This window comes from Athene noctua, chromosome 6, assembly GCF_965140245.1.
Source record: "Athene noctua chromosome 6, bAthNoc1.hap1.1, whole genome shotgun sequence".
In the NCBI taxonomy this organism is placed as follows: Eukaryota; Metazoa; Chordata; class Aves; order Strigiformes; family Strigidae; genus Athene; species Athene noctua.
Genome location: NC_134042.1, coordinates 25,501,151 through 25,521,935, shown reverse-complemented (window position 1 = coordinate 25,521,935; position 20,785 = coordinate 25,501,151). Strand labels below are relative to the sequence as shown.

The following is a 20,785-nucleotide window of genomic DNA, read 5'->3' as shown; positions in this document are numbered from 1 at the left end:
TGTATTGTATTTTGGTCCTGGGACTCTTTTCAGCCCCTAGAAAGTTTGGAGATATTAATTGGAGGCAATAAGTGTGTAAATTGATCACTAAAATGAACCCATCTGAATTTTCTCAATTGACCTAAATACTTGAATATTATTTTTCTGTTACAAAGAAATTAAGATATTTTTAAATGCTGTGTCACGATGGAAAGCAAAGCAGTGAATATCTCCGTATCTGTGGCTGTAATGTACCATCAGCTTCTAAGTAAATGGAGTTAGTTCATCCTTGCAGTGAATACTGACATTTCCATGTGTGCCACTCATTCCCATATAAACCTTTCCAGGATTGATATTTACTTAGGAGAACCTTTCTTCTACTTGTGCAATTAGCTGAACTACTGCACTAATTTAATTTCTTACATTTCTTTTGTTTTTAAGTTAATATGATAGTGTTATATGCTTAGTTAGTTCTCAGTGAAGAGTTTTTATTTTTCCAGTGCTGCATAACTGCATTTATATTTGTGTTTTTATTCAGACTCCACCCAAAGATAACATGAGGGCATTGTTTTTCCATGTTTTCTTATAAATTGGTACCATAATTTTTCTTCCAGCTGAAAAGAGAATTCATTGACAGCGCTATGAAATTTTATTTTGTATTTTTTCAAATGCAGTTCATGGCTATTGTCATTGTCTTCATGAACTGTCAGCATCTAAACAAGGGCTAAAGTCGTGTAGTAATAGAATACTGCTGCACTATGGTAATCTCACAGTTTGCATTGTATCATTCAGTTTCATCTGATGTATGGGGAATTTTACTCCTTCATTTTTAACTAAAATTTTAACTTTTCTAGGCATTTGCAGTTGCTGGCTTGGGATCTGGGTTGACAGAGGCAGTTGTGGTTAACCCTTTTGAAGTAGTAAAAGTTACTTTACAGGCAAATCGGAATGCCTTCACAGAGGTATGAGAATTGCTCCATTCTTCTTTTTCTGCTTTATTAGGCACAATGCACTTCAAAGTTTATATTTAGAGCAGAATGTCTGTAATAACAGAAATGGAAAAAGAGAGGAGACTCAATAGACAATGCCTTCAGAGACGCATACAGTATTGTCGGTAGTGTCAGCATCTCCATTGTAAATATTCTGTGCCTGAAGGTCACCTTCATCCCTCCAGAGTAGGCAGCAGCCCAGCACTGTGAGAAATCGTAATCCAGAAGTACGAACATGAGCCCCTTGTACACAATGCATTTACCCCATCAGGCTCCAGACTTCAAGTAGAGCACCAAACACTGACATAAAACACCCCAGCCCCATGCCCTAGCCAGAGTCCAGCTGGGGTATTTTATGTTAAAAGTGTAGCTGGTAGATTACAGAGTCTTGGATGAAATTATTCATAAGTCTTCACATTTATAACCACAAACCAGGAAACAGTTATGTAATAAAGCACACCAATAATTTAAATTCCTGTTTCACTTCAGAGTTTTATTATTCAAATATTGTTTCATTGAAATAAGTCAGTGTGCAAAACTGACTTTGTCCACGGTTCTGGGTACTTCTGAAAGGGGAAGAAGATTAAACTGGAAAACAGTGATTCATCAAAATCAAGTGTTCCCAGGAATGCACCAGCTTCAATTAATTTTATGTAGAAAATGATCCAGTCTAAAGGATCTGAAAGAAGGCAGTAACACAGTTCTTTCTTTTCTCAGTGAATAAGACTAACAATTGTCAAATCAGCTCTTTCAAAATCTTTTGAGAAATCAGCTGTACCATGGTAGAAGTGCCAAATCACATAAGCATGGCATGAAGAGTTGGCTGAAACCCTGGTGAGGCACTATTTTTGCATATTCTACAACTAAGTTTTGATTGAGTTAACACTTGCATGCCTTGTAGCACTCATCTGCACAAACTGAACACTCTTGGGGAATGCATAGTATAGACATTTATCACCTGGCCATTTACATAAGCTATTTGGGCCAAACTCCACAGGTACTCTAGCAAAATATTGCCACCGATTTCCAAATCTCATAGACTAGCTGGTACCTGCTCTGTAACTCATCCAGAGAAATGTTCTCTTCCAGAATGAATTTTAAAACATTTGGTAAATTTCTGTTCAATCCTCAGTGCATGCAAAAGAGATGTTTGGTTGCTCCAAGTCTCTAGACTAGACATTTTTTAAGCATGGGCAGAAGAGCCACTGAAACAGAGAGCTAATAAAGTATGGGAGTAAAAAGGTTTGAACCCTGGAAGGAGAGAGACTGAAAGTGGGAGAAAGCTGTGTGTGAAAGGATCTCTCTCTCAGGAAGGTGTTGTGAAAAAATTATGAACTACTACTGCTGCAGCAGTAATAAACTAAGCAGGTATTATGGATCTTTCTACCTGGCAGCTGTGAAGATACAATTAACCTATCTTAATAAAACCTCTGGTTTTGAGTGTAAATACACCAGTATTATATTTTGAACAAACTAGTTCCTATAAGTTGCAAGAGATCAATACATCCTTTGGCTTCATGCATGTTAATTTTTTTCTCTATTGAAAACTTTATAATAAAGTCTGTGGTGTTTTAGTGTGTAAATTTTATGCAATTACTTACATTAGTTACAGCATCCCTTCCTTGGTGACTTTCAGAATACTCCAGTAAGCACAGTATATCTGTTCAAAAGCATTCTGAGTTGGTTTGTTTCAGGTAAATATTCTTTGAATTTAATTTAAATGCAAATCTTCACAAAATCCAAATACTATACTGTACAAATAAAATTGTAAAAGAATGCTATTGCAGTTCCACTAGAAACCTAGTTTACACCTAAAATATAAATAAAATTGCTGTAATGACAAAATCCAAGACACTGAAGTTTTTAAATCACAAAGTTAAATCACACACCCATTAACTTTTAAAATAACTTTTTTTAAAAAGTGTTAGAATTTCACATTTTGCTGTAAATCAGGAAAACTCCAGTGTCTTCTTTACCATGATCTTGAGTTCTCATTAGGAATATGTTAAAGAACAATTCCACACTAAAGCATGTGAACTCAAGCCTATTGGAAGGAGCATGTACATGTTATATTATACCACATAGGGCAGTGGTACACTCGTTTCATTACCATGCACTGTTTTTTCTAAAAGGTTTAAGTAAAGTATGTACCTATCCTATTGTGAAGCTTTCATACTGTATGATGAAACCTAATGCAGTTCACATATTTCTTTGACTATTGTATTGAAATAATAAATATCTCTTGTTTAAAAGGAACAAGGAAGAGCATGAACACACACCCACACCCAGACTCCTGCACACCCCCAAAGCAAATATTCATACACTTTGGTGACAGCTGAATTATTCTGTGGTACCAGATCGTCTTTCGAGGGTTGATAGGTTTAAAGAGGAAGGCCACTATAAATCACATATCAGCACTTTTGTAATGTGAATTGCTACAGGTAAAAAATAATGGTGACTTTTTGTTCAGGTAAACTGTTAGAAGGTCCAACATGTTGTTTGGTTTGGGTTTTTTTCTTCTCCCTGTAGCCACGTAAAACTCACTGGCTATAGAAACTGGTGTGGTAATAAAAATCTTCTCACCTGACTTAAGAGTTCTGATTAATTAAACAAATACAAGTTTCTGCTTTATGATGAGAAGAATCTGTCTCCAGATTCCATCGACTAGGTCTCTTATTAAGCATAAGTCAGCAGTTGTGTGAAGTGAATTAACTCCAGATGTTTATACAATAAATTCCTCTATCTGAATTAGTCATCCTAAAGTCCTTCCCTCATCAGTGATGAAACACGGACCTTCTATGGCTTGATCAGCTGACATTTTAGATGCCTACATTGGATAAAGTGAAGTGCTGTCTAAGAGAACACTCTTTATTGCTAATAGACTGAAAAAGGGAGCCTGTCTTAGTAGCTTAGATGTAGATATGACACTGCAGGTATCCACATTTGGACAGATGAATCCCATCTCAGGTGTACAGCAAGTGACAGGCTTACCCTCTGAGTCATTAGTAAATCTCTATTCTGGAGGAGACCAAGGAATACCTTACTGTTGATAGTTACTTTATTCAACTTAAATCACTTTATTCAGGATCAGTGATTATTTTTCAAAGAACAAATCCTCTTCTTTTGTGCATTAGGAAGGATGTTATTGCTAGTATCTTGATCATATTCCATGTTGGGTGTCTACATTTTAGAATAGATTCTGATTTGAATCCCGGGGGGTAGTTAGAAAAGTAAACTATAGTAAAATGTATGCAGAACATTAACAGGATAATATTAGTTACCAAATATGAAAAAACAGAATGAAACTTAGTGTTAAAGACTAAACTTATCAGTCACCTAAATAAGCTGTCAGATGTAATAGGCATCATTTGGCTGATGTTGTTGATCTACCACAGTGATATTTTGAAATGGAAAACTATTAAACAAATAAGTGGATTGAAATTAGCAGTGTTCACAGCGTTGTAGTCAAAATTATTCTATATTTTCATGTTTGAACCTCCTAGTGGAAGTCATGTTTTGCCTTTCTAATTAAATATTTGGTTACCCAGAGCTAGCTTTATGCTTTGGAGAAAGCCAATCGCAAGTCAACAACTTTTTGAAAGGAACTTTTGTATAAATCTGCTAAAAAGAAATCTAAAATGTTCAAAATGAGAACACCTGATTCTGAGTATCACAGTACATGAGAAAAGAGATCAAATATGCATGTAGTCAAGCAGATCCTGTCTGAGGAAGGGATCATTATATAAGTGAATTCTGAGGAAGTTTCTTGCTTTTTGCCTTTTGTTAAATGGAAGTTGCCCGACTCAAATGATTTCTATGCCTTTTGGGCATTATTTTCAAAACAGGTTTTCTAAAATCCATTTCCTAAATCTGTACCTTGTAATTTTAAATGGGTGTTCTGATTTTCAAAATTTAACTACACTTTTTAAGTCACATAATTCATTAGGAGGGCAAAACAGTATTTCCAGTTGGATGCTTAAAAAAAAAAAAAAACAAAACAAAAACAAAAACACAAAACCTCAAAACCTCACCCTCTTTTCAAGATTTTCAACACTAGAAGAAAGTTTAACATGTGATCTGGTTTTTAAAAGTGCTGTGTATGCAATAACTCCTTCAAAAGCCAGTGTCTTAAACTGGCTTAAATTTGAGTTCTTAATAACATGAAGAACCTCAGAAGATCCAGAAGGGTTCCCAGACAATATATGTGCCTTTTGTCACCCTTTCAACCCTATTCCTAACATTGAATCTGGAAACTCCAAAACTGATCTTCAACACAAGTATTTGTAGCCTTCCTTGGTACTCTAATTCGTGGCTCCCAAGCACTTGCTTCTATAGCCATAATGGCTCAGAAATTTCCTGTTCCAATTCTGTCCCTTTTATCACTCCCTCACCATGCATATTCCATGAACCTTAGTCTTTTACAGTAGTTGAGTCGTGCTTTCATCTTTTTCCTGCAATCAGAAAAATGAGGAATTTTTTTTAATGAAAGTTGTGATTTTTGCATGACCACAGGAAACAAAAATAACAGATATGGTGAGACTTAAGATAAAATTACAAAAATTGGCAACACTGTGTTTGTCAACAGGATTGAAATGATGCTATAGTTACTGTTTTCTTTTTGTAAAGATGATCTTTTCCTTCTTTTACTTAACTTATGTAGCAACCATCTAGCTTTGTTCAAGCTCGACAGATCATTAAAACCGATGGTCTGGGCTTCCAAGGGCTCAACAAAGGTCTTACTACAACACTGGGCCGTCACGGAGTTTTCAACATGGTTTACTTTGGATTCTACTTCAATGTGAAAAACATTCTTCCAGTCAATAAAGTAAGTCCTTCATACAGTGCAATAGACAAACAGATAAGTTTGGCAATTGAATTAATGCTGTATTTTTCTGTGCAAAGCTGTGGTATTTAGTTAAACGGTGACTAACCTAGCTCTCTGTTTTGCAGAAATCTATAGCATTTTAATGGAAGCAGAGCAAGAACTTGTACTTCTCACTTTTTATGCAAAGCTGAGTATAAATAAAGTTGTCATGTTTGAATTCTCATTTTTCTGAATTTCCCTTTATACCATGGTAGCAGTGTAAAAAAGGCAGAAACCAGGATCCAGGTAAGTTATGCTTATGTTAGGTTTGTATGCACTCTTTTGTGGTAAACTGCCTTAGAAGAGAAAAATCAATTTCTAGAACTTCTTTCAGTATTGACAAAGAGCCTAAACTTGAGAAGATGGGAGAGGTGCAGTATGTAGGGTATTCTGGCTATGTACCAGGCGTATTTACTCAAGGGAGAGTTCAACTTTGTGTTGAAGGACAACAGGGCAGATTTATCCATATGGGAGGGAGCCAGCACAAAACAGGACTTACAGGGTCATGCACAGGGGCTTTATGTGGTTTGTAAATTTTAAAATAAAATAAAATAAAATAATCTTTATAGCTGTAATTTCACTTGAAGCAATTTTATTTGATAGTCTTATATTCCTTTATATAACAAAGGAAACATTTCCCTTTACAACAAAGGGAAACTTTACTAATGAAAACATGGCAATACTGGCAACTTTCTAAATGACTGTATGAGTAACAGCTAATGGTTTATTAATGACTCCAGTACTTTACTTACTGAACTGTGTTTTCACTAATGTGATTTTTAGATGATGACAGTTAAACAGTCACAGGTGTAATATGTAGTGATATTCATATAAGAAGCTGCAATTTACATCAAAAGAGATCAGTTTCTATTCCCAGATGAAGTAACACCTCTTTTTTTTCTGCACTTCTGAGTAGCCTGGTATTTTTGTTGGCAATATTGTGTAAATGGAGAAAAACTCCACTTCTTATTTGCAGATCATTACAGTAAATTGAATTGTTCAAGAGAACCTAACCCACAAGTTTCTACAAGTTTCTTTTAGTGTATTTAAGCATACTTCACAGTCTACTTTAATCACACATTCTAAAAACTCAAGGCACAAGCATAGCTTGATACTAAGAAGTAAACACATTTACGTTGATCCAAAGATGAAAAAATTATAATCACTACACGGAACATTCAGAATCTTATGCAGGTAAGGACGAAGAGACTTGTGTGTAACTTCTGTGGAAATCCTGAAGTGTTCTTGCATAGCAATTGAAGAACAGTAGTAGTATTTGACATAAGCATGTTTTCCTAGCCTTTCAGATTAAAAAAATGAGACACAATTATTACATGATTAGAAAGATTCAGAGCTTTATGATCTAAGAGAAATTAGAACTTTGTAGACATTTTTTATGATACAGAGAATTGTTAACAACTACGACGTAGTTTTAAATACATCTAGAAAATGACAGAGAAATTACTTCAATGGTTCCAGCCAGTGGCCCAGCTGTCCTGTACATGCTATCAAAATCAAAAGACAATTTAATCAATGTAGGATCAAATTGCATTAACTGCAATGTGGAGAGGTTTGCTTTGTGCTCGATCATTGCAAAGTGACTTGCACAGTGGCTTGCACAGTGGCTACATCTGTGCTAGTAAATTGAGCGGCGTCACTGAAACTCAGTCATCTGTGCTGTTAAATGTTCCCTGGCACAGCTTTGGCCCAGACCAGCCAACACTGTTCTAGGTACAGCTTAGGAGCTAGCACAGACAAGGAACCATTCCTTATAGGCAGGTTTCATGCAGCCAGTCTGTTTTAAATGGTAATAGCATTTAATAGTGCTAATAAAGTTAATAGGACTCTCCAGGCCAGCTGGCATCAGTGCCATAGACAGTTCTGTACATACAGATATAGCCAATAATTCTAATCAAACTCCCATTAAAATCAACGCAAATCTTACCCTGAGTTTAACAGAGCTTATATCAGGCCTCATCTGGCTTGTGCTAGCCAATGTTATGGCTCAGGTGTTTACATGCATTGACCTTTACTGACTGGAAAATGGAAGTAATCAGCAGTACTTTGGGATCTGTAACTTAAACCTCTTCTGTCAATAGACAGGCACTAGAGGCTAAGAGTTATCAAATGTGTGCAAGGAATTTGGTAGAAACTGTTTTGCAGTTAGTCTGAAAAATATTAGACAGTTGTAACTTTTCAAGATTTCTCACAGACTTGATTTCATTACAAAACCTAATTTGTTCACTTTGTATATTTTGCCAGAAAGGAAAATCTTAAAGTCAGTCTTGCAATATTGACAAACATATAAAATTTGTGAATTAAGAATACTACACTTCTGAAATAATTTTGGCTCTTGACTATATATCTGCTGTTCACCATCTGTAACGTAAGTGGAAAAATGTATGGAAATGTCCGTACGAGCCTTTTAGCTGTCAACAGTGTTAAACTGTGCATTAAATTTGCATCCCAATTAGGGATGTTTGCAGCTTATTTTGCCAAAAACAATAAACCTTTTATGTTGAGTGGTCAAATGATATAAATGACATGTGTGGGTTGTAAATGTTTGTAATGAATAATTTTTCGTATGTTCAGTCTGTTCTGCTAAACAGACCGTTTACAGCCAACCTCATGCTCTGTTTACTGAAAATGGAATAAGCCAGACTTGTTTCAGTTGCCACTAATGTATCAACCATGGAGCATTAACAGCTATGCATCTGCACTAGCAATCAAATTAGTCTGCAAATTTATATCGTCTCAGTTTTATGGCACCTGCTTTTATAGCATGTTTCATAGGCATCCAGCAGCTCTCGCTTTTCATTTTTTTAAAAAACCTAACAATCAGTTAGGTTTGATCGTAAATGTTAGTTTCATTAAAACCTTTGCTCACTACCACCTCCAAGTGGCTGTCATATTTCTTAACAATATGAAATTTCCTCACTGTCTGGTAAAAGCCCCCTTTGAAATGTGGCCAGATGCAAAACTCATTTCGAGTCAGGCACTGCCTGCCCCCATTGCCACAGATGTGCCGCCTGTTAAAAGGGCTGCAGCATCAGGTAGTGGAAGCTGAGCGGTGTCGTGTTTTGTCAGAGAAAGGGCTCTAAATTTCTGTAGGCAAAAAAGAGATGAGAAAGAAAAATGGGCTGTTCACCTTGGTGAATAAATAAGATAGCACACAACAGTTTTATTTTAGTTGTTTTCAGATCTATGCCAACATAAAGTATGTAGGGACAGCAAAAAGGGCATGTGGTGCAACAGAGTTGAAAAAATAGGAAACCAAAGTGATTATCCAGTACAATGTTATATAAGCCACCTATTGATCAGTATTCTCCCCTCAGGTGTCCTGTGGCTGTTGAAATGACAGCCTGTGTTGTTTAAAGACTTCAGCCCAGGCCATCATCCCCAAAAGATGTTGTATCAAAGGGGGAGAGTTGGTTGCTACCTACCTACTCCTGTACTGTGATATTCCTTTAGGCAAGACAGGCATGAAGGAGAGGAACCTTTGGTCAAAATAAAAACGTGAAGAAACACACGTTTCTTCTGTTTTCCTATGGAAATGGAGATAATGCTGAAACTGATAACCAGGTTCAACCATAGCTGACAGAGACACAGGCTTAAAATAGTTAAGTTCTTGCAAGATATACAAGTAATCATTTAAAAGGAGAGACCCTACAAGTGCATCTTATGAGTGCCCCAACTCAGTGGAATTTTCACTGGGAACTTACACCTTATTAAACACTGAATTCCACAGGAAAAAGCCCATGTAGGCCTTAGTCTGGGCTTGCACCTTTCCAGAGATCAGTGTCAATCTGTTACAAGGGCTGATAAGACATCAAACTTACTCAGTTCTGGTATTCATGGGGATACTTTTTTTTCTTCATAAATTACTGTATAACTAAGAGTGAAGATGGATAGTGCAGGCAAAGGTACTAGATGCAGGGGTAAGCAATAAGGCATCCATTTCTGGGTACCCTTTTCTGCATAGCTAATGTCTAAATGATGCCAGTAAAAGTTGACCTGCTTGTAACCCCAACACTTTATGAACAGTCTCATCTGCATAGACTGACTTTGTGGGGGGGAGCTGCTTGGAGTTACAGCAGAAGCCTCACGTGAATTTGGAAGATCGATTCTGTTTTTACCACTGTGATTAATGGTTTTCCAGGTGTCCATTACCCAGGAGCTGCAAGAACATGCACTGAATAGTGAATGACAGGAACACTAGGTACCCTCTCTTGCATAAACCTGGCAGTCATTGATATAGGCAGCTATGGGTCTAAGAGAGAAGACAGACAATGAATTTGTGAGGACCTAAAGAAATTGGGCAGGAGTTTCTTTTGTCCCTGTGATGTTCTGCTTTCAACAGTCTAACAACAATCTACAAAAATGATGATCAATAAGAGGAAAAGGTACAGTTGTATTTGATGCTTCTCTTAGTGATTGCACTGACTGAATCTCCAGAATTCTATCTATTTTGTATTTGGTGCCCACCAAATTCTGTTGTCTCTTGATTTTTATTTATATCCAAAGTTCTTTGGTGCAGATGTTTGCTTTAGGACTAAGTGAAGTCCTAACCTTGCCCTGTGGGTCCAAAAGGTTATATATAGTAATAGATAATAATGCTACCTATAAATCTGGAGTAAGAATAATCATTTTATCAGGAGATTGTATTGTGAGAAAAACAAATCACTGACTGTTTGAAAATGTATACCTGTACAGCAGACAGTCATGTAACTCTGGAGACCTGCCAGGACATCTATCCTGCTGACTGTCCTTCATCTTGTTATGCTGTCAGACATCTGACAGGTGGATTTTAAAAACTTAAATGTCTGCTGCAATGAGATTGCGCTCAAGGAGGCATCTGAGGTGATACCAGTGTGAAAAAGCACATTTAATTCAAAGTACAGCTGTGACTATGCATTTTGGAGTGCCTTTCCTGGTCATCAATATGTTTACTGTAGTTATAATTTCAGCATTTCCTATGCCTTTCGATAAAGATCAAACCATCATTGTACTGATCAGACAGCAAGCTATAGTGTACAATAAGTTTACTATGTAAATGCATGAGATGGACAGAAGTTCAGGGTCAATAAAACTATGAAGCTGTTCATTAAGCTGTGGTCAAATCTTGATTAAGTCACCACAAAAATTGTGAATAATCTTTAAAAGAATCAAAGCATGATGTTATCACAACAGTGATGAGACTCACTTTCATCTTTTCATTTTCTGGAGCCTTGCAGTGAGTCTACATAATTTCCTCCTCCTCACTGCTGATTTCTGTTGGGAGTTTAAATGCCTCCAAATCATGTGATCACATCTGTACCAGCCTCTCCCTCTCAGAGCAGAATGTGACAGCCTTTCTTCCCAGCTTTCCTCTAGGACTTTTCAGGAAGACCCAGGCCCTGTCTCCTCCGGGTTCTGGCTCAGTGACTGTGTTTAAAGCAACTCATTTGAGTTTTTCATCTGTTCCTTGTTGCTTTCCTGAGAACTATCTCCCACCTTGCCTCTCTCTGAATATACCTTTTCTCCTCTGTCTTGGAAGCTCACATTCCTCAGACTCATGTGTTCCTTTCTTACACTGCCTGTTGCCAAAGAAAGCTCCTTTTAGTGGTTAAAACCAATTATCAGGCTAGTTAAAGCAGTTCCTTGCAGCCTGTTTTGCTGCCAAACACTTGATTATAATCGATGTAGCCTAGGTCAGGGCATGTGGCACCTCTTAGCTTAACATAGGAGTTCCTGTGCTATTACGTTTTACCTTAGCCAAAAGGGCCAAGAAGCAACTTTACTCCTTATTCCTTTCCTATCTGCCTCTTCAGTCCTGTAATTCCTAGGTATACCAGGCAGAACCAGAGCTGGACAAACCAAAGCCTTGTCTTTTTAAGTCTCCCTTGTCACACACAGGGAGGTGGAATGTGGAGCACACAGTGCAAAGCCTCTCAGCTTCATTCCTGGCTTCTCTGCTGACCTGTTAGGTGACCTTGAGCAAATGTATTTAAATTTAATGGTCATTTCAAATCACTTCTGGCACTTTTGTGCCAAGTGTAACTCACCTATAAAACTAATACTACGGGTAACATTTTCAAAGGAGTTTAAGAAACTTAATGCAAATATTCCACTCTAGGTATTAGTTTTGGGCTAACTTCAGTAGACTGTTTTGCAATTACCAATGTCAAATATTATTCTACTATTATTATTTATTCTTGAAGCAAATTGTCAGGAATTGGCATTCTCCTTATCCAGTAAGCATTAGTCCTTTATAGTGAACTTATCTACAAGGTGCTCAGAAGTACCAAAATATATTTATAACAGTATTGTTTCTCATAAGATAACGTACCTCCACCAAGTGGGGAAAAAAAAAAATCTCAAGACATCCAAATATTGAAGCAACCAAACTTCTAATAATAGCTTCGTTAATATTTATTGATCTTTTGATTTTATTGTGGGTTTTTTTTTGCTTAAAAATGGGATTAAATTGTCTTTGCAACACATTCTGCCACTTTTATTCAGACTGAACAGGGCCTCAGAAGGAAAAAATAAGTAGTATTCCTGAGAGCCTCTGTGTTCCTAAACACTATTATGCATGTCAGTGGACTATCCACATTATCTATTTCTGCTCTACTTCAAGCAGCCTACCATAGGGACTTTGAGCTGTGCCTTTGAAGGTACTTACTTCACTGCATATACGATGTGGTGTCCTACCTTTGAACCCTTGGATTGCATCTAAGATGGGTGTCTAAATCGGTACAAATATATCTACTATGGTGAGTCATTATCTATCCTAAAATGATTTTTCAGTTATTCTGAAAAAAATAAATTGAGTTCCAAGCATACATACCTTTACCAGAAGGTTATTTCATTGTTGGATTAATAACTGTGCTGCTTGTTGAATTAAGTGACCTTCCTTCAGTACAGATGAAGATAGTCTGGAGGATTTTGATTGAGGTCAAAGGTTTAAACAGAGGTTTTGACAAACGCCCAGCAAATAAAGAAGTGAATGAGGTGGTAAGGAAGGGAAAGCCCTGGGCGTTGGAGAATTAAACTGATAAATTAAAACTGTCTCCAGTGGGTGACACTCTTGTACATGAGTGTGTATGTGCTAGATTTAGGGCTACAATTTTGTGTTGCTGGAAATTATGGAATATAAAAGAAGGAATTAAGCAGCATATGATTCAGGGGGAATTTATGGAGTCTCCACTTATTTAAAAATGTTATGATAGGAGTAATGGAGTATAAAAAGCAGAGACATCTCAAAATTTTTTCACCCAAAGAAAGCAGGGAAATCCAGCAGGACATGCACAGATACAGCATTTATTAGTAATGCCTTCTTCTCTTTTTATTTTTAATGGTTTCTGGTGCTCACAGGGCAGGGACTGATGTTCAGAAAATGTGATTGTGAAGAGCATGGTAAAAAGGTGAGATGATCACAGGTGACATTATCCAACCACAGCAAAGTTATTCCATTGTGAATAAGCAAACTGGTATTTCACTTCCTTGTGGTATATAGTGTGCTGTGGTGTGACACCATCTAAATCAAGTTTCTGTTCTGTATGTTCTGCTCATACTACATAAAAATCACTTCTGCTTAAAAAAAAAAGAATGCCTATGATTTTTCTCGAGTTCTACTATTTATGAAAGCAAGAGGAGCTTGTCAGAATCTTTTTTTCTAATGTACAATATAAGAATGATATGATATTTGGTCGATGAACTGCATGCTGCAGAAGTTGGTGACAATAAAGTGATGATAACACCCGTGCTAGCCAGTTGCAGCATTAGCACTAGACAGACACCTTATCATTATGTTTCCTTTCACAGGATCCTAGACTGTTAGGAATATTTTGGCATTGTCCATGAGGTAGGAAAAGAACAGATTTCAGTGTAAAAAGAAAGACACTGGTTCCTGATAGCATCAACTTATCCTACATGATAGACAGCCAATATTCCTTTATCCATGTAAGGAATATGTCCCATGTTTGGAAATCTCTTTTTTCAACTAGAAGCATTAGCACAGTAAAATGCCACTAAGCTATGCTTTTAGAAAAATAACTTTTTAATTATTTTTAACAGATAAGTTTATTTTTAATGTTATTTGAATGAAATGACCCGGATATTACAGTGATGAATGCCATAGAATCATCATCTTTCCCATGAGATATATTATAAAGAAATCAATTTTTATATATTATAAAGAAATCACATTATATAAAAAAGCACATTTGGTTAGCATCCAGTTTTGTCAATGGGCAAAATGCTGCCTTTCAACTTTATTTGTGTCACAGATAATGGAATATAAATAAAGCAGTTTGCTTTAATACCCCTTCAGTTGTGTTAGTGTGGTGTCAGGTCTTAACAGATGCTCACTTGATCGGACAGCCGCTGTATCCTATACTCTGTGGCACTCTCAGTCATAAAGCAGACAACACTGGCACTGGGAACTCAACAGAGTATGAACATGTTCAATCATTCAAATATAAATGATTTCTCAGGAGCTGCAAGGCTTGAAATTCAGTGTTTAACAAGTAAATATTTTGCCTGACATATATTGCCTAGCCCAGAGGGCAGCCCACTGTCCTTGGCAATATGGAAGAAAGTGTCCTTGCGTCAATTTGTATGACAAATGACAGAGCAGTGGTAGCCTCCTTGCTGCAGCCTGGTTTGAGGAGGTTCGTACAATCTGGAATAGTACTTAGCTGTCAGGTGTGGGTATAGTGACATGCCTGCTGCCTGGAGGTAGGTAGGCACTAAGCTGGAATGGGGTTGCCATACTGCTGCCCCTCAAACTTCAAGAGGGGTCCTTTTTTCTTCTCTAGATACCAGAAGTACTGGCTTTTTTTATTAGCATTTAAACCACTGTCAGTATGTACAGAATAAACAGAAAGTTGTTGCTAAGCTTTTTGCTCACACAGTCTTGCAATTCGTTATGTACCACAAGCCATTCTAATTTTTAAAAGGTATTACCAGCATGTTTCATGTTTTGTGAAATCAAGGTGTTGAGTTTTTCTGCAAGTACTAAAAAGCCCTGTTGATTTTGACATTTCTCTCTAAACACCTGTATGGACTTTGTCCAATGCATATTATGGAAGTTTTAATTTATGTTTCTTTTTTGTTAATCTGGAAAGAAAAACTTCTTCGTTGTTTCCTTTTTTAGTCACAAATGTACAGGTTTTGGAAACAAAGAACTCTTACATTTTAATATTGTGCTGATGTTATAACAAGACAATTTGTTATTTTACTGATTATTTTCTATAATTAAAGTACCTTCATGAAAAAAAATTGAAGTGCATATATAGAGTCTGATATAGCAAAAAAGTGTCCTTGCTGTTGACAGCCAACAGCAAAAAAAATAAGTGCATAGGAAATGCCCTGAAACACACTTCCCTGTGACTTCCACTACTTGAAGAAATAGGATTAAACTTGCTTCAAGAGACTTTGGCTCTCAGATAAACTCTGGGTTCTTTGATGTCGTAGAAAATGCCACGGAAGGAGGTCTTTCTAAAAGATTAAATAAAACCCAGTTGAACTGTGAACTGTGAGTGAGCAAAGAAGTTTTTAGATGCACTTCTAACCTGCTTCTAACTTTTACCATGAATATATAGTAGGGTTCAGAAACAATCTGTTGTAAATTCTTCAGCCAATTAGCTCAGTGAGTTACCACCGTTTATAATGCGCAGAACGTGGAGGCTCTTTTGCAGTTGCGCCGAGTTGGATTGTTAATAACAGGAAGCTAGCACTTCTCAGTACAGTGGATCAGCTACATGTGAAAATAAATGTAAAAAACCTGGAGGGGAATGGCAGCAGACTGAGATTAGCCTTTATTTAATTTAGCATTTGGGGGTCCAACACACAAATGAGCGTTTTAGTAGGCTTCATGGTGGAAGTTGCTGTCATTTGTAAAATATTCTGGCCAATTAGCTAATAGTGTGCTTGGATTTCTCCTGTTTTGATACAGTAATACTAAGTACATTGTGAAGCCCAATTATACAAATCATCCCCATATGCCATACCAGTCTTTCTTTATGAACTGTGTTTATAAATCCTGTGTGAGGAAATGTGTACTTCAGCAATTTAGACCATGTGTAAAAACATAGCCAATAGGATTGTCAAGAAAACAAGTTCCAGCATAGGAAATCCTAATGTGTTCCGCTAAAATAACACGGGTGTGTTGTGTTGTGTGTTTTCTGATTAAATACATATTACTTTCTAGTACTTAACCTGCATAGGTCCTTCCGTTTCCCTTTTTATTCTTTCTTTCTTTCTTCCTTTCTTTTTTTGTAGGATCCAAATTTGGAGTTTTTGAGGAAATTTGGAATTGGGCTAGTCTCAGGAACAATAGCCTCAATTATTAACATTCCTTTTGATGTTGCAAAAAGTAGGATTCAAGGACCACAGCCAGTTCCTGGAGAGATCAAGTACAGAACCTGTTTTAAAACTATGGCAACAGTCTATAAAGAGGAAGGGTAAAACATTCTTATTTTAATAAATGTCCAGACCTCTTTTTTAGTTCATATGGGTCCATAAAACCACACTGTTATATTTTAGATTTGACGAGGACCATTAAGCCACCCTGAACTCACATATCAAAAGAGCACAACGTAACATTTTGAAAATGTATTTTAGAATTACAAGGAGATATCCTCCTACTCCATGTGAGCTTTTACAAAAGACTTGGGTTGGGTTGTAAAAATTTATGTTCCACAAATAGATGCTTCATGTATCTCGTGTAATTTTTTCAACTCTTCATTTTGTAGAAGGAAAATAGCAACAGAAAACACAGTATTTCCCAATTTAATCTAATTGTCATTTTACAGACCTCTGTACCTTTAAAATGACTGCTGAAATAATTAAATTGGGGACAGATCCTTGTGGCAATAACGTTTTCCATCTTTTTAAAATATTTCTCAAGTGAGGACTGAGTTGTAGCTTTGATATTCAATTATAGCAGTCATTTTGTCCATGTATGCAGCTGTTGTTAACAGACTTGTCTTGAAAGTAAAACCATCTCACTGATTAAAGTCATATTTCTGATTGGCTAGGCTCACAACGTTGCTTTTGTGACTGAACATTGATTAACTTTTTCTCTTCATCTGATCTGCCTCTGTAAAATGTTAAAACCCAGATACAGCCTGCTATTGAACATGTGTAATTTCAAATAATTGCTTCTAAGTGCTCTGCCAGCATTTTAACAAACACATGCTAAAATTCCATTCTTCTTTTAGAGCAAGAATATTGTTTGAAATGTTTTGTTTGTTTTTCTTCTGCTACAGATTTCTGGCTCTGTACAAAGGCTTGGTTCCCAAGATCATGAGGCTTGGACCAGGTAATTTTGCCTCTGTCATTTCTATATCGCTTTTATTCTTGCTTTCTCTTCCCATTTTTCAGAGTCATGACAAAATGTAGTAAGTATCAGTCAAATCAATGAAACCGTGTACCAAAAATCATCAAAATCTCTTTAATCTTTGAATTATTTCTTTTGATAATTGCATTATCTAATAGTATCATAGATGAGCTTGACTAAATATGTGTCTAAAAAAAATCATTTACACATACACATCAAGGATTGCAGATCCAAGTAACTGCTGGTTTGTGCAATTGCTTTATTTGTGAACAAGCCAAAGTGCATGCATGCAAATGCCAGAACTGTAAAATCTTTGGAAGGGTTTCTTAAAACTTCCTATTCCATCTAATGTGATATTTTTGTTTCACTGGGACTATACTGCACCCATGTAATGTCACCTTAAAATGCAGGGTAAAGTCTTTCCAGTATAAATACTCTCAACCAGTTGAAGCATAGCCCAAGCATATCAAACTCGTTACTTTCTTCTGTGCTCTGCGGGGGCTGTAAAGAACAGACACTAAAAGGCCAATAGCATGAGCTTGGAAGAGGCTTTCATGGCCCTAGAAGAGTTGAAGGACAAGGATGGCTTAATACTGAGTTTGTTGATTGACACCTTCTCACTAGTTGTTACTCCAAATGTGGGAGCACAGTGGTTGAGAGCTAGATCTTCTACTTTTAGACTGTTTTTCCCTGACTGGTTTTGATTAATCATGAAAGCAAAGTGCTGGGCCCTTAGAGTTTGCCAGCCCACAGAGGCAGTCTGTCAAAAAGAGCAGAAGCCTCAATTTGAACAGTATCCCATTCCTGTGAAATTTTATTTCCAATTGTGCAAGGTGGTTTAATAGGCAAGAACACACATGGTTAAAAGCAAGTAGGTACAGAGTCTGTTCTACAGTATAAAGGAGGCATTAGGTTTGTTTGTAAATATTTGCATATCCAATCTGTCTGGCTAAGTGCTAGACCATGCCTGGTTTTTGTGCAGGGTAAAGGAAGAAGGTGGGGAGGGGAAGCAAGGCAGCTAAACATAAGTCTGAAGCTAAAAGCCTTTTCCCTCATACTCCGAAAATACTATATTACATACAGGACAAAGAGAAGTCAGGGTTTCACTTAGCCAGTACCCATTAGCACAGCAGATTTTGAAGTAAAATTTTCCATTTTTCAAATGATTATGTATTCTGGCCCAGATCCAGCAAGTCAGTTAAGTGTGCACTTTGTTTTAAATACTTTTGTAGTCCCATTGACTAAAATATAGATTTGGCTTTCCAATGAAACAATAATGCAATCTTTATTGTGACTGGAAAAGTAATTCCTTCTTTCAGCACATGAATGCTTTCAGGAAAAGAGATACACAAACAGATCACACAGTATGAGAACTGGAATCAGCCTTGATTTGAGTTCAAATCACATCTTAGACATTGTGCCTGTGATTTGTTTGTTGGTCAAAGCCTTTTGTAAACTTTTGCTCTGTTTTGCTGTCTGTGAGTTGCTGTTCATAGAGGATTTCAAGTCTGATGATGGTTCATTAGGATAAATGAAAACTCTTGTGGTAGTTGTGTGTGCCTGGTTGTCTGATCCTATCCCATCTACCTAGAAAAGTCAGCCCAGTTCAACAGCAGATCTCTTTGTTAGAGGTGCCACTCTAACCCACTAACAGAGCCAACAGGCAAAGGCCAGAAAATATTTGTGCCCCAGTGCTGGCATCCCCAAGTAGCACATTGTAACACACTTTTACTCCTGCAGCCAGGAATCTGATTCTCTTTCCCCTTCTTCTCCTAGAAGCTTCCTTATATGCTTAGGTATATATATATATATATATACCTTCTGAAATGTTCCCTTCTTTAGCTCATACTGTAATTACAGACAGCTTACAGAAGGGCTTTAGTCTAGCTTCATCAACAGTAAAGATACTTTATGGCATTTAAACTGGGATTTTATACGGTTCTCATTTCTAGCACAATGCCATTTCATCAGATCAAAAATTTGCCTGTGGATTCATAGATCATACTCATTTCAGTACTGTGATCTTCTGCTTTAGAAATGGTAAACAAGCAGCTGAAAACCTTTTTTGAAGCTTGAATTTTTGTCATTCCACCACTCAAGTTGCTCTTTCACAGCCAAATCTAAACACACAAATGTACACATATTCAGATTAAAAGCTTCATTTGTAAAAGAACAAAGAAAAATATTAATATTGAAAAAATATTACAAAAAAATCACACTGAGGGTGATTTTTATTTAATATACAAGCTTTTCACATCAACTTGGTCTGATATTAAGTAAAAATGGTATGGTTTAAGAATTGTCGAATTTTTCATGAATTAGGGAATTAGTAGAATTATCCATTTTGCAAATCAGGCTTTGCCATATCCTGGTCTAGATTAGACACTACAAATGCTCTACAAAATCTTGAAAATACTGAATTTTGTATGTAGTAAAATAATATCTTTTCTTCCAGGTGGTGCAGTGATGCTTTTGGTTTACGAATACGTTTATGCATTGCTTCAGGACACAGTTGATCACAAGTAGCTCTTCTGACAAAAATGTGCTCTTTAAAACTATATACATTCTAAAATACACTTTAATAAAGCAAAAGTGATTCTCATCCTTTACGGTGTTGAATGCCTTCAGATTACACTGATGTTAATACAGTTCAAAACATGTTTGGTTTTCAGGTCCTGATCCAAGAAAACATATAAGCACATGTTTTTCTGTAAGTGCGTAAGTAAATAGAACAGTTGATTTTTGTTATTGTTTTAGTGGATGAAGAGAAAATATAAAGGAGACATAGGAACAAATTAGTTTTTCAAGAACAAACTGAAAATTATGGACACTGAATTACACTATGTAGTCAATACACCTTTTAAAAATTTCAGTTGAAGTGGCAAGATAACAACATTCAGGAGATTTCAAAGAAAAAAAATGAATCCTCTGGGGCCAGATACTAAGCTAGTGCAAACTGACAACTCCATTGTCTCCAGGTTAAGAACGTGAACCCATACTCTGCAAACTCTTGTGTCAGTCTTGGATCCAGTTTCAGTTCAGTCCAGGACGATTTCAACATTGATAGAAGAGCATCTTAAGTTGTTGGGAGTTAGGGTAGAAAAAGGACAGCACAACTAGCCACAACCTTGAAGTCACACACATACTGTTAAATGTCCTACTTGTTCTTAGCCATATATATTGTATAAATCTCACTCAAGTCACAGAAGATACTGCATATAATTAGTCTGAATTAAGTTACATAAAAGTGCAAAACAACCATGGGAATCATAAAAGAAATGAGTAAAGAAATTAACATGATGTCCCGTGATAAAAATGCTCAATGCACCTTAACTGCCCCTTTAGCCTTTCATTACCACTATGGAATGGAGAAACAATGTTCTAGACTTAAATCACATATGCAGTCATAATTAGCTACCCACACCTCAAAGAAATGCACATTTCTATACATAAAAAGTGTTGCTCTAGTGGTAAAATTGTTGCTTTTCCCAGTCACTGTAAATATAAATAATATTTCGGTGGTGTACTCCTGTCTTTACTAGCCATTCTAACAAGCTCTGTGAATTATGACAATTTCTGCAGTGCTAATTGAAGACATGGTTTCAGTTCATGCTGTTGTGCCACTCC

The 20,785-nt window shown here is 36.6% G+C and overlaps 1 protein-coding gene across 2 annotated transcripts in view; it reads left to right on the top strand.

Moving 5' to 3' along the window:
* The window catches only part of SLC25A21 (solute carrier family 25 member 21), a 260,673-nt gene extending 240,918 nt beyond the window's left edge, over positions 1-19,755 (top strand). Inside the window, exons 6-10 of one of the 2 annotated variants that reach the window (XM_074909905.1) lie at positions 834-941; positions 5,629-5,793; positions 16,099-16,280; positions 17,088-17,140; positions 19,614-19,755. In XM_074909905.1, the coding sequence (XP_074766006.1) occupies positions 834-941; positions 5,629-5,793; positions 16,099-16,280; positions 17,088-17,140; positions 19,614-19,684 (579 nt within the window). In that variant the 3' untranslated portion in view covers positions 19,685-19,755. The remainder of the gene's footprint in view (positions 1-833; positions 942-5,628; positions 5,794-16,098; positions 16,281-17,087; positions 17,141-19,613) is intronic. The other variant, XM_074909907.1, reaches the window with a different exon arrangement.
* The last annotated feature ends 1,030 nt before the right edge of the window (positions 19,756-20,785 follow it).